Source organism: Vanellus vanellus (assembly GCF_965231255.1).
Source record: "Vanellus vanellus genome assembly, chromosome: 2".
Taxonomy (NCBI): Eukaryota; Metazoa; Chordata; class Aves; order Charadriiformes; family Charadriidae; genus Vanellus; species Vanellus vanellus.
Genome location: NC_138906.1, coordinates 32,667,322 through 32,681,398, shown reverse-complemented (window position 1 = coordinate 32,681,398; position 14,077 = coordinate 32,667,322). Strand labels below are relative to the sequence as shown.

Below are 14,077 nucleotides of genomic sequence, written 5' to 3'. Positions count from 1 at the left end.
ACTGAAAGTTTCAGGTGGCAGTTTGGATGACGAGACAGAACAGTAGGGCATTTTATGGCTAAAAGCAGTTCATTCACTAGGGATTTTTGCTGTCTTTTCTTTGTAGAACAATCAAATATTAAATGACAATTCAATTCTTAAAGATAACAGGAAAATAAATAAATAAGGTAATGTACATAAAGCAACAAACTATATGCATCTTTAGAAACTACAAGAGATCATAAATAAACTGAATATTTCAATGGAGTCAGTACAGTTAGTGATGTCAGTAACTGATTTTATTTAATCAGTGTTCACAAGTTTTTTCTAAAAATTCTGTACACATCATTATGTAGGTAGAGCGTGTGTAAAACCTTGTGACATATTTATTGCTTTTTTATTCATAATTTAAAAGTTTGTTTAAATGTTATCAATCTATCTGAGCACTTTTATCTTTGACTTGATATTAAAGTTCATACATTTATTTTTTCAAATTAGCCGTGAATTAGTACACCAAACCTGAAGTTTGGACCAGTCTGTTCTCTGGCACGTGTCCTATTTAAGATACTAATAAATAAAAAACTATTTTAGTCATAAAGTGTTGCAGCCATGTTTGATGTTATTGGATACCTATATACCTACACTAAATACTTGTTTGCTTTTGTGAAATTTGTATTAACATTAATTAGTCTAAATCAAAATTATTTTAAACAAAATATTTTAATCATATTTGGAATCAGCAATAATATAAAATTTAAGCGAAGTATTTCATTTTGTTTTTTTCTCCCAAATGCTAATTCTCATTGTTGAAAATAATTTCAAATGGTGCTAGATATAGACTTCATACTGAATTTGACACTTCTCTCAAATTCTCCGTTTTTATATTTCCATAATGGTCAATATATTTCCATGGTAAATAATGTATTTTTTTCTTATGCATGTTAGTTGATTACAGTGTTAGTTTTATTCATAAGTTTTGTCAGACACTATTTACATGGCAACTGGAATTAATTTAAATTTCTTACTAACTGAACTAACTCATATATATATATTCTTATGTATGAAGTGTTTTAGGACATAATTATAAAAACATGATCAAAATGGGTTTCTCTGTGTTTACTATCATCTCCTGCAAGACTGAAAAGTTGGTAGATTTCATGCTCTCACACCTCATTTAATACATACATTAAAAGATGAAAAAACTTTTTACTTTCTTAGTTCCCATTTTGTAAATTTTTAATGATTAATATGTGCAACAAATATTATATGATCCGGAATGAGGAAAACATTATTTTCATACCTGCAAAGAAGGTATAAAAATGGTGTGAAAACTGATTCTAGCACATCAGTTCCAGTTCATATTCTTTTTCAGCAATTCCCACCACCACAGCGGTTTGATTCTTTTTAAAATGTTATGCACACATAAGTATTTGATACAACTATTTCATTTCACGTACACATTATTTAATGTATTACTAAGATATTTTGATAAAATATGCTTAAGTTAATTAACAAGTTTCTTTTTTCTATTAAAAATCCATTTTCCCCCCACGTGATTTCACGCCCTGACATATAGCAAATGGGACATCTCCTGGCATTTATTTCCATTTTCTACCACAGTTTAGAGAAAGCCATATGCAAATATCAACGTTTATAATGCTGCTGAATCTATCACTCAGCTTTACTAAAGGAATAAATTCCACAGACTTTCTTTAGTATTCCAACAAAAAAGAACTGTACGAATGGTCTTCTTGTAAATCTTCACCAGATCTGGATGATATTTGCTGTACAGAAGTTGATGACACTTTCAGTAAACGTAACTATCATGTCTGATTTGTAAAGAAGGAGTAATGGAGACCGTAACAAGTGTCATAAATTAAGTTCAGATATATCCCATGCTTGGAACAGTGTACCTGTAAACTTTCTAAGTGATCAGAGTATTGCTCTTGTTGAAAATGATAGCTCACAAAACGCCTTACAAATTATATACGTTGTTTACAGATGTGGTATTCTGTTTTGCAATTTTCCTGTCATGATAGATTTATGGTTTTCTTTTTCCTGTTAGGATGCTTCAATTGCCCACAGATTCCATATCATGAGAGAAAAACATCCAGAGAAGTTCAACAGTAGGTAAGAATCTGAAAATATTTGCATAGGAAGAGATACTTTCCCTGTTATTAAGGTATGTTCTGTGAGGGGTTAAATTTTGTACGTTCTTTAAAATATGGATTCTTATAAAAGAGAGGAAATTGCTGCATTTTATATTAAGTATATGCTCCCAGACTGCTTGCAACATAACTGTTTTATATCTGGTATTTCAACTGAAATGAATAGCATTATAAATAAACTGTTCTCACATGCGAAATGTTTGACTTGTAAGACTAGCGTGGACAAGATGATGCATTGTGGTATCTGAGGATCCCTGAATTGACACTTTGCCATTAGGCACTGAAGAACACTTATTAGACAGCTGCAGATGGTGATCCTTATGTTTCATTCCCACACGCACACTGGTACATTGACAGGGGGCTCTTCCATATATACTCTTAGTAAGGGCAAGTGAATGCCATTTTACACATAAATGCTTTTATCATTAAACAGCTTTGGATATGTAAAAAAGTCAGGAATGAGACTTTGCATCTGTTCCTTGTGTTGCTTTTTGAATTTGCAATGTTATCTCAGAGCTTTTCTGGAGATTAAAAATGTATTACAACATGTACTGTCAATTCACCTTCTTTCAATATCTGTTTTGTGGAGTAGATAATATTCATAATGCAACGCTTATGTTTGTGTCTTCTTATTTACGTAAATTAGCACATAAGTTGTGATGGGTAAAAAACATTTCAGAATCTTTATTAAAATTTAAAGGCATATGAGGAGAGGAAAGTAAGATGTGAGGTTATTTGGAATAAACAGGGAATGTCTAGAAATAATTATTGACACAAATGTTTTGTCATTGTGAGCCTACCTATACACTTTCTTTAGTTTTCCATGGGGGTGATCTGGAAAGTCTTGTGTATATGCAAATCTTCGTAGACCTTAGGATGATAAAATTTGCTGTTTGTGAGGTCATCTTAGAGCTGTACAGAATGATGTTTGAATATTATCTACCTTTTTACTGCTTTCATGTTGAAATTATAAATTTTATATTTAACATTCAGAGAAGGGGGCTTTTTTCTTAACTATACGATCTGTTTAGTGTTTATGCAATGACATACTGTGAACGGGAGTGTTTAGGATTTTTTTTAATTTCCACAGTAAACGTTTCTTTTGTATGAAAAGATGTGATCTTAAGCCTGGTCTGCAAATCCCAATGTATTATACTCATTCAGCAGGGCTAGAGATATTGGACAGTTCGCAAATGCAGATATTCTAGGCCCTGAAGATGAAGCTAGTTTATCAGTGGTCTTTCTGCATATTTTCAGCAGTTGGCAATTATAATTTATAAAAAGATCAGCTAATAACATGAGTTTCAGATCAGATTTCATGTCACAATAAATCATATGCCATTAATAACATCTGCTAGCAGACTCACCTTGAAATTCATCTATATTTTAAGGAACCTGATGTTTCTAACATTATCTTAAGGAAATTAATTACAAAAATATATAGTTCCAGTCCCTACGTGCTTTGGTGCTGCGATACTGAAAGAACTTGAAAAAAGCAATGATTCTCTGGGTATTGAAAGACTATTCAGAAATATTATGCATTTCTAAAAAAGAATGTAAAGACTTGAGCAAAGTATTGTAATAGAGACTGATGTTTTAAATGTTTCTTTTGTGTATTGAGAAGAAAAAATGTGGATTTCTATTTTTGTTGAATAGAATTTTCCAAATTATGTTAGTTCATAAATAGTTTGTTCCACTAACAGTTATTTGCATGTGACAACAATCCATAATATGTTGCAGCAGCCTTTTCCTGCAGTGTGTGAAAATAAAACCCTTATTTAGATGTCTGCTAAACCACAAGACTTAATTCACTAGAATATGGAATTTTCTGTGCAATCTAAATGATTTAGGATCAGCAAGTCCAGCTCAAGTCAGATTCATAGCGGGTTCCGTAGTTAATAACACTTGCTCATTTGAAAATCCTACGTTGTCACATGAATATCTCTCGGGATTTAAAAAAGTAATTCTTTTGTGGTTTTATGTTAGTTTTTTCTTGCCTGATTTTCCAAGGTTTTGAGCTCCCACAGCTGTCATTCAGTTTTGTAAAGCAGGTCCTCGCACCGAGATTCTACTCTGAAAATGCACGTGTAAAAAGTTTCCTCACTGAAGAGAAACTTGAAGTTTATACTGTGTGCAGAGGTCTTTTGAAAGCCAAGGGTGTTGTATTTGCATCAGTGAAGTTAGGTTAAGCTTGGGGTTAGAGAATCTTTTGCTTTAAAGCCTGGTAATGATCCTCAGATTCCTAAGGACATTCCTTGACGCTCTGATCCCAAGTTTCATGTGTAAATAGAGCATACCAGTATGGAAACTCCTGACACGTTGTACTTGTGGGTAAAAGCAGAATCTTTCTGCACTTGCTTACCTTCTCAAAATGAAGATGAGGGCTTATCACAGGGCTTAGAAGGACTTTTTAATGACTACAAGCCAATATTGTAGAATGCTTTGGAAGTAGGTAACTGTTTATTAGGAACTCTGTCACATGTTGAAACTGTGCAGTATTCATAGATTTGGGACACAAAGGCTTAGTATTACTGACATTAAAAACAGAAAGAAAGAAAGGAAGGTGTGGATTTCTAAACTGCCTGGAGATACTTAGACATTAAGGTCTTTGGAAAATCATAGAATCATAGAATTGTCTAGGTTGGAAGAGACCCTTGGGATCATCGAGTCTAAGATTAAGTGTGTGTAAATACTCACGAATTAAAAATTCACATTATCTGTTTTTTCTTAAATCTTCAAATGACTTAGCAGCTACCTTGTGACATTTCTTTTCAATGAAGCACCTGGTTTTTTTTTTCAGATTCTTATTAAATTGAAATCAACTCCCTTTATCAAGAGGGTTTTCTGTGTTCAGAAGCTTAAATCTCACTGAAAATCACTTAATACATGCCTTAATCACTTGAAAATGTTATACTTGTAAGCTGCAATATGGAATGGCTCCATATTGTTTTCCAAATAAGGCTCAGCATAAATGTCTAACAGGGATTTTAAAATATTCATTACTTGTTCCTAAAAATGGATCCGCAGGAGAAGAATTTTTCTTCTTCCGATGGTCAAAGAGAAAAGAATGGAAGTGAGAACACAGTAGCATCCCCACCTCTGTCAAAAGAATGAATCCTAATATGCCATTTTAAGTAATCGTATCTTATGATCATTAGCACACATTATCAGAAACCAGTACTGACATTGCATTAAGATTTAAAAGTGTTCATAAAACCCAGCGACTCAGCTGTCACTACCCACTCTACAGGTCTGAAGTGCTGAGAACCCTGTGCTTGAGGAAGCAGAGTTCGCTTCCCAGCATCTCCTGCTTAAGAGTAGGGTCAGATATTCCGATTTCAGTGTGGAAGGGCTGAGTTAACCCCAGGGGGAAGAAAACTTGCAAAAGACAGCATTTCAAGTAACAGTGTCATTAAACTAGGACATACTGTTGAAATAACGATTCCGTTAGGCCAAAATGCCCTGCAGGGAGATCTGTGTAAACATCATAGACTTGGTGCTGGGAATAACAGATGTATGAGTTATGTGACTGGAATATACACAGGGAAACAAAGAATACGTTCAAGAAAAAATAATTCAAGTTGATATTAACTATTCTAAAATAATATTCTGTTAAATTAGGCATACTAATATGATTCTGTGGCAACTAGTAGCATAAGAGATACTTTTTAGTCTCAGTAAACTAAAGTAGGATTTATAAATTGCATTTACAGTCTTAAGTACATCATCTCTGAGGTTTTCAAATATCAATCTATTTTCATCTTTTATGAAGAAATCCGAAAGCAGAAAAAGTTCCCATTCCTAAAAACTCAATTTGTAACTCGTTCCTGACCATGTACTTTTGAGATTCCCTCTCAACTTGCTTAATTATGCTTTTATTTTGTGCCAATATCTATGGACTTAATCTCTAAGGAAATTTTTAAGTAATAGAAAGTTCTGGTTTACTTTGTGTAAGTGTTCTCCAGGACATCAAGTGTTCTTCTAATGAATATGAGTGAAGGAAGTTACGTTTTTGTTTTGACCTACGTGTTATGTGACACCAGTTTAATCTGGAAAGGCCACAGAAAGAAAAGGTGGGAGAAATGGCAGGTAAATGAATCTTTACCAAGTTCTTCCATGTGTCCGAACTTGAGTACTGCACTATACAATGCAGTTATCATAGTACTTGGCTGACCTCAAAAAAAAAAAAAAAAGGAAAAAATCCTGACATGCAAACACTATTACTGCGTTCAAAAGTTTTACCATAGAAGATTTCTAATCCAGCCTGGCAACAAAGAAACCAGAACACAGTTATTCCACTTGAATATTGGAGATTCCCCAAATCACTTGCTGTTGAAAGCAAGTACTAGTTCCAGTTTGGGGACTGAGATTAAAAAATACCACTGTAAACTTTCTCTTTTTTTTTTTTTTTTTGCACAAGGCAACCTCAGTTTAAAAGCAAAATCATTTGTCATAGGGTCAATAAAATGCTCCGTTCTCAGATGTCCTTAGCCTTTGATTTAAAGTTGACTTATTTTAGCTTTGAATTGAAAAGTCAAAATGTTTCATTTTGAATAGAACAAAACTATTTTGATATTTTTATTATTCTTCCAGTTTTTCAGTTTAAGTGATGGAATCTCTTGGGTTGAATCACAACTGCATATTTGCAGTGAATATACTAATCATCAACACAAAATTCCTAACTTGAATTGCAGACATTTCAGTCTCTTTCCTTCCACCTCTCCTCCCCTCCCGGTTGTGACTGAGCTGAAAACACTTAAAAAGAAGACACTGGCCCCACAGAGAGACCAGATTGCAGACATCTGTTACCTGTCCCATTGAACCCACAGGTTGCTTTTCATAAAAGGATAAGACTCCAGGGAACAGTACCTCTGAACTCAGGCAATATTACTGCAACTGTAGTCCTCAGAAGAAGCTACACAAGGCGAAAATATTTATGATAGAGTGTGAAATATTTTCACGTGAGCAAGAGATGGCTTACCTACTCTGCCTAGCTCTTGGTTATAACGTTTGTTGGCAGAAATAAGAAAAAAAAATCAGCATGTTCTTTTGTCAGACTTCAAACATGTAGTAGTTCATCTTTAGAAAAAAAATGCCTAAAGTGTATAATGTGTGCTTGAGATTACTGAGCCAGGACGAAAGAAGAAAGTTGGGGTATAATGCTGATTCAGCCAACCTGTGTCTGCTGTCTACAGAGGAAAATGACAGCAGCCTGCATCGGCAGGGTCTGCACCTCGCTCCGATACAAGAGTTCGTATTTTTATAATTTCTCTAGAAAGTGCTAATAGGTTAATGCCCTCTGCTTGAGAGACTCCTTACTCTCTTAAACACTGTTCTGTAGTGGCTATTTGGGAGGCTGGCGTGGTTGGGGAACCTTAAGTTCAGAGTCATGAGGACTAGAGGCAGGGTGCTGCATAAAATATATTTTAAGCAGGCGCCCCTAAGTCCTGAGCATCCCCTGTGGTTTCAAAGTACACCTCTGAAAGCAGACCCTAAGCGGAGCAGTGAACTTGTTTGTATTCTCAGGGCCCTCAGCTGTCAAATTCACCACTGCAGGACTGAAATGGGGTCAGGTTTTGTATTGTTAAAACGGTAAGGGCTACGTGTTCATTGGGCTACGTGTTCATTGGGCACTTCCTTTGGAGGGGGTTGTGAAACACCTGCCATCCTGCATTTTTGAAAAAACAAGTAACTGAAATATGTACTGTTAATATTGACTAGGTATGGGAATGTTTTTCCTTTACAGAAAGTTATGTGTTTTATAGATAATTAATTATACCCAGTTGTTAAAGAAACGGTTGCTTTAGAAACTGTCAAGGAAAATGTATAGCCGTGTTAAAGGGTGAAAATCATTGCATTGCCTAGGAGAAAGTATTGTTTAACACGGTGCACAACCATATAGAGGGATTCGCCCAGCATACATTGTGCAAGTAACTGTTGATTCGTGACAGGTCTATCCATATGCTATAGGCTAAGGTCAATAAAACCTAATTTTCTTCAACTGATGCCAGGCTGGTAAAGGAATTTATTGCAGGTGATGTTTCATTACAGAGAGTAGGTCATTGAACCTTTTGTATGGATTGAAGTGCCTATTGGTTGTTCTACACATTCTTTAATTAATTAAAACTACTACCTTTTATTACAATACATTAAAGGTAAACTTAACTACATAGGAATTAAATCTTGGTCTCTTCTGCTGTTTAGTCACACAATTTGAAATAACAATTAATGACACAATGATAGAAGAATGTTTCTGACTATCATTTGTATTAAATTCAAATATGAAGGGAATCTCTAACAGGTATGAGAAACTGTAACAAAACTACTAAACTACAGCTTGCTATTTATTGCTTGCTGATAAAGTATGGTGGAGTATCTCTATACCAATGAATTAGGTTATTTTCCCTGATTTTCATGAGCACACACAAAATAAAATGCTTAGTAATACAATTTATTTTTATCAACTATTACTTACTTTTTCTGGAGGAAGTTTTATGATCAGAACTAGTGAATACTAACAATGTAAATTTGCAGCTGATTTTCAAACTTCATTTTGGATCAATTAATCTTCAAATCTCTCAAGTAAATGGCAAATCTTTACATAAGTTTCATGTGGATATGTTTGATGTTTACAACAGATGCTGGGCTTTAGAAACAGTTAAGCAGCAGCCATTTCTAATATATATCGCAAAACCAACAAAACCTTCTTTCAAAATACAGTCAAGGTTCCTAAGTGGCCACAGTGCACTTACATATAATATTATTGACAATATCCAAGCCATTAAAAGCAATGAAACGAATTGTTAAGGAATAAATTTTACACTTCCTATTTAATAAACATAAACACATTATTCTTTAGTACAAAGAAATTAAAATTTAATCACAACATGAAAACCTTTACTCTGAACTGTGGGTGCTTTAATGGGGCTTTTTTTTAAATCCTTTAATTCCAGTAATTAAACCCCTATTTTTAGACAGTGTTGTTATCTAGGCATACACTACAGTACCCACAGATAATAAGGAGAGCCCAAATACTCCTTTAGCACAGCATAGACTGACATGATATACAGCATGTGCTTTTACTTGCCTTCTGCTTTAAGTCATGAGAAATTGGGTCCTGGATTTGCTTCAGAACCAGAAACTTACAACTAATATACAAATTAGTACATAGGTAATTGGGAAAAAAAAAATCAGAAAATTTGCCAATCCTCCTAACCTTATTTTAGTACTACTGTTCAAAATTCATTTTTGAACAGATGACCTGAAAAGTAGTCCTTTCAACCAAAATGCCAGCCCCTGATTTAGTAACCTATAGTTCTTATCTTTGCTAATTATATAACTGACACGATTTTAAGTACTTAATGTATCTAATAAAGAGCCTGTGTCACCATCTCTGTCACTTCAGATGACATTTTTCATTTTCCTTTTTATTCTGTTTGAATGTAGTTTGCCTGGCTCATGTCTATGTATTTTCATGTACATAATTGGACTGCTTTCTGATATGATTTCAAGTCTGTTATTTTTATTGCAGTGGGTTACATAGCCCTTTCTAAGAAATGTGCAAAGCTAGAACTATTTGCAAACTTATAGTATATATTAAAGTATAATTTGTGTATCTTACAAAATATAATCAATCCTGTCGATATCCCTCAGGTAAAGTTCTTATTGACTTCTGACGCATGTCTTCATTTTATTAACATAGGATATGATCTTCCAAAGAAAGTATTTTGGAAATACTGTTTTTTTTTTAATAACAGAGCAATTAATGTAATGCATTTATATGAAAATTGTATGATAGATGTAGTTGTATGATAGTACCTGTTCTTATAACTGTATTGTTGCTAACATTGCCTTCAGAATAATCTTGGGTTTTAGTTTTACTTGTAAAATAATAACTACTGCTTCTTTTTATGTCACCTGATAGAAACACAAGTATATAATCAAAATTAAGAAGTATTTATCTTAGTATTGAATATCTTTAGCATTGATATACCCACATTATAGTATCTATTTTTGTTTTTATTTTTTCTTTTTATTTTATTTTTATTGCATTTTCTTTTTATATGTACTTTTATATTTTATATTATATACTTATACCCAAAATATGGATTTTTTTTAATATCTTTTTGTGTGTGTGTGTGTGCGTGTTTGTGATATCACTACATATCTTTAAATAGATTATCAGGAAAAAGTACAAACCCGCCCATCAACAGAGAAATAAATTGGCTGAATTGGTGATTTAAAGGCAATGGCAGTTGCTTGTTCTGATACGTGACACTACTACTATTGAAGCTGTGTTTAGCTAAAAGATAAAAGTAGTTTAAAGTGATAGTGCTTCTCTTCCCTCGCCGCACTTCATAGTCTGATTAATAGGAGATCTGTTGTGTTTTGGGAATACCGTTTTGGTCATTTCCATCTTTTGAGACTAAATCATACAATTTCTTATGTTCTTGCCTTTTCTAAGACAGGCTTACTTGTATTAGGACATTTCCGTGTAGTGGCACCGAAAGAATACCTCTTTGGCTTCTCTTGTAATGACATTGCTGGATGATTGGCAACTATTGATCTACATCTGCTTCTGAAGTAGGAGGTTAACGGACATTCATTTGCTATCTCACCAGTGCTCAGGGCATTGGTATCCTGCATTCAACTTTTTCCTTTGTCAGGCAGAGAAATTGTGGGAATTAAAAAAAAAAAAATGTTGCTAACTTGCTCCAACAAAAATTGTGTTTATTTAGGACTCTACTCTTCACTTCAGGAAATACACATTGTATGTATGTTACCTGTCTCTGGTCAGTGCTCTCTAATGTTCAGCTCTGGTTTGGGTAAAAAGGTTCAGATCAACAAGGTATGTGGCCCATTGCTGGCTGAAAGATCGGAATACTCCCCTCTTCCAGATCAGAAGGCCCTGGAGGAGTATCTGGGAAACTATCAAGATGGGATACAAGACAGGCAAAGAAACGTGGGGAGCAATATAATTTTGGTATTGTTTCTCAAAGTTTTAATGAACAGTAATTTCAGAATTCTGAATTCATTTACTGATTAGTGATTGTGAGGATGAGCTGGGTGCTTGTGGTATGTTTGTATGTCATGGCATAAAATGGATCACAATAGAAAAAGCAGAAAATCATTGGACATAAAAACTGTTGCCTAGTAATTACTTGCAATTTATTAAGCTTGGAGAGTTTTCAAATTATATCCGGTTTCAATCCCTGGATGTGTGCTTAGATATGCCAACAATTAATATTGTTTCTTAGGTTAAGAAATTAATACAATGTTTTAACATCATATTGAATTTACATTAAATTCTTTTCCTGATGTGCCTAAAAGTCAGCACCAGGGTATCATCTGAATCCATGTGACATAGGTAGATATGGTAAAACCTGCCTAGGATTTTGACTTAGTAGTCAGAGGAAGAGGCCGTCTGTTAGATTTGCCATTTTGTGTTCAAATTAGACTTTGGGAACAGCTGCAAGTAATATGGTTTCCTCGTTCTTGAGAACCTTTCAGTTATGCTGTTTTTAATAAAGATTTGTCCATATGAGGAACAGCAAGGTCTGTTAACCTTTCTTGCAGCATGCTATTTCTGAGCCAATTATGAAGATGTCTAAAGGCATCGAATGCTCTTTGGAACAGTAACTTGTGATTTGGGAGTATAATGGCCAACTGAAGAACTTTCTCTGTGGTTAGAATATTTGTGCTCACAATATATTAAAAACAAGACCAGCATTGATTTTTTTATGAGCTAAAATACTTCTTGGATTTTTTTTTTCTTTTAGTTATGATGATAAATTAATAACTACAGGAACAGCAGAGGTAGCAGAAGATTCTTAAGTGATTTGGATTTTGATAGAAAGCCTTGAAGGCTGTGTTAAGCTGTCAATCTAGTTCTTTATCAAGATTTTGTTGACGTTCAAAGAAAGAAAAAAAGTGTGTTAATCAAAGAAATATGTTCTTCTTGCTGGTGTGAGGCAGCTGACAACTCACTCTGAATGAAATCTTCAATATGTTTAGCTGCTTTGATTTCATAGAGAATTGCAGTGTAAATGTTCTGTGAAAGTGATTTGGGAACCTAAACTTAATTGTCAAATTGTTGCGGACTTTTAAAAATTAAACCTAAGTGAACTGACCTAATGAAGTAGGGCTTGTCTTTCAAAAAAAAACTTGCAGTAGCAAAGCCGCACAGCAGCCATGCCACGGCAGCCAGGGGACTATTTTTATACCAGCTTCATAGTGAGGGCGCTCAGCCAGGAAGAGGGAGGTCAGGGTTCGGTTCCCCCTTCTGACAAGGAGCAATCAGACGCACTCTCTTACTTGAAAGTGTTTTAATCACTAAAGAACAAAACAGCAACCAGACTACAATGCAAATACAAATGCTATAGTTTGCAGCTATGGCAGAAATGCAGAAGACAAGTAAGCAGGTGGGAATTTGACTCTGTCACTGGGTTGACAGGCGGTTAACCCTGTGAAAAGGCATTTTTGTATTATTGAAAGTCTGGTGAAAGACTAAGTTTTTAATGGTGTTGCTTAAATCACTAACAATATTTATCCACTACTTTATTCACACAAGCGAAATAAATATCATGGAAACTGGACGCACCTGCTACAAAGGTGATGCTTTATGTGAAGCATACTAGTATCTGCATACCAGAATGAGAGATTCTCATCTGCTTTTGTTAAATCATCATAGAATCATAGAATGGTTTGGGTTGGAAGGGACCTCAAAGATCATCTAGTTCCAACCCCCCTGCCATGGGCAGGGACACCTTCCACTAGACCAGGTTACTCAAAACCCCATCCAGCCTGGCCTTGAGCACTTCCAGGGATGGGGCACCCACGACTTCTCTGGGCAACCTGCTCCAGTGCCTCACCACACTCACAGTAAAGAATTTCTTTCTAATATCTAATTTAAATCTACCCGCATTCAGTTTAAATCCATTACCCCTCATCCTATCACTACAATCCCTCTCTACTTTTTCTGTAGGCCCCTAGTACTGGAGTACTGGAAGGCTGCTATAATGTCTGCCCAGAGCCTTCTCTTCTCCAGGCTGAACAACCCCAACTCTCTCAGCCTGTCTTCATAGGAGAGGTGCTCCAGGTGGGGTCTCACGAGAGCAGAGGGGCAGAATCACTTCCCTCAACCTGCTGGTAATGTTTCTTTTGATGCAGCCCGGGATACAGTTGGCTTTCTGGGCTGCAGGCGCACATTGCCGGCTCATGTTGACCTTCTCGTCAACCAACACCTCCAAGTCCTTCTTGGCAGGGCTGCTCTCAACCCATTCTCCACCCAGCCTGTATTTGGGCGTGGGATTGCCCTGACCCATGTTCAGGACCTTGCACTTGGCTTTGTTGAACTTCATGAGGCTTGCACGGGCCCACCTCTCCAGCCTGTCCAAGTCCCTCTGGATGGCATCCCTTCCCTCGAATGTGTCAACTGCACCACACAGCTTGGTGTCATCAGCAAACTTGCTGAGAGTTCACTCAATCCCACTGTCCATGTCACCGACAAAGATGTTAAACAGCGCCAGTCCAAATACCAACCTCTGAGGAACACCACTCGTTGCTGCCTGCTACTTGGACATCAAGCCATTGACCACAACTCTTTGACTGTGACCATCCACCTAATTCCTTATCCACCGAGTGGTCCATCCATCAAATCCATGTCTCTCCAATTTAGAGACAAGGACGTTGTGCGGGACAGTGTCACAAGGTTTTCACAAGTCCAGATAGATGTTGTCAGTTGCTTTGAATGAGAAAACATAGACACTAATCCAAAGTATTTGCTATCTGGCATAGTTCATAAATGCACATAGTAGTCTTTCTTCTGTCTTCCAAAGATCCTTTGACATCACCTACAATGCCCAAAGATACTAAAATTGTAGGATAAGTATTTATAGGCATGATGCGAAACAAAAAAAAAGGGAGAACTA

General features: G+C 35.6%; 1 protein-coding gene across 4 annotated transcripts in view; it reads left to right on the top strand.

Annotated features, from left to right (window-relative positions):
• DGKB (diacylglycerol kinase beta) overlaps positions 1 to 14,077 on the top strand; it is a gene marked incomplete at both ends in the record, with an annotated part of 333,552 nt that overhangs the window by 187,348 nt on the left and 132,127 nt on the right. For all 4 annotated transcript variants that reach the window (XM_082479865.1, XM_082479864.1, XM_082479867.1 and 1 more), the window contains one exon: positions 2,045 to 2,109. In XM_082479865.1, coding sequence (XP_082335991.1) covers positions 2,045 to 2,109 — 65 coding nt within the window. The remainder of the gene's footprint in view (positions 1 to 2,044; positions 2,110 to 14,077) is intronic.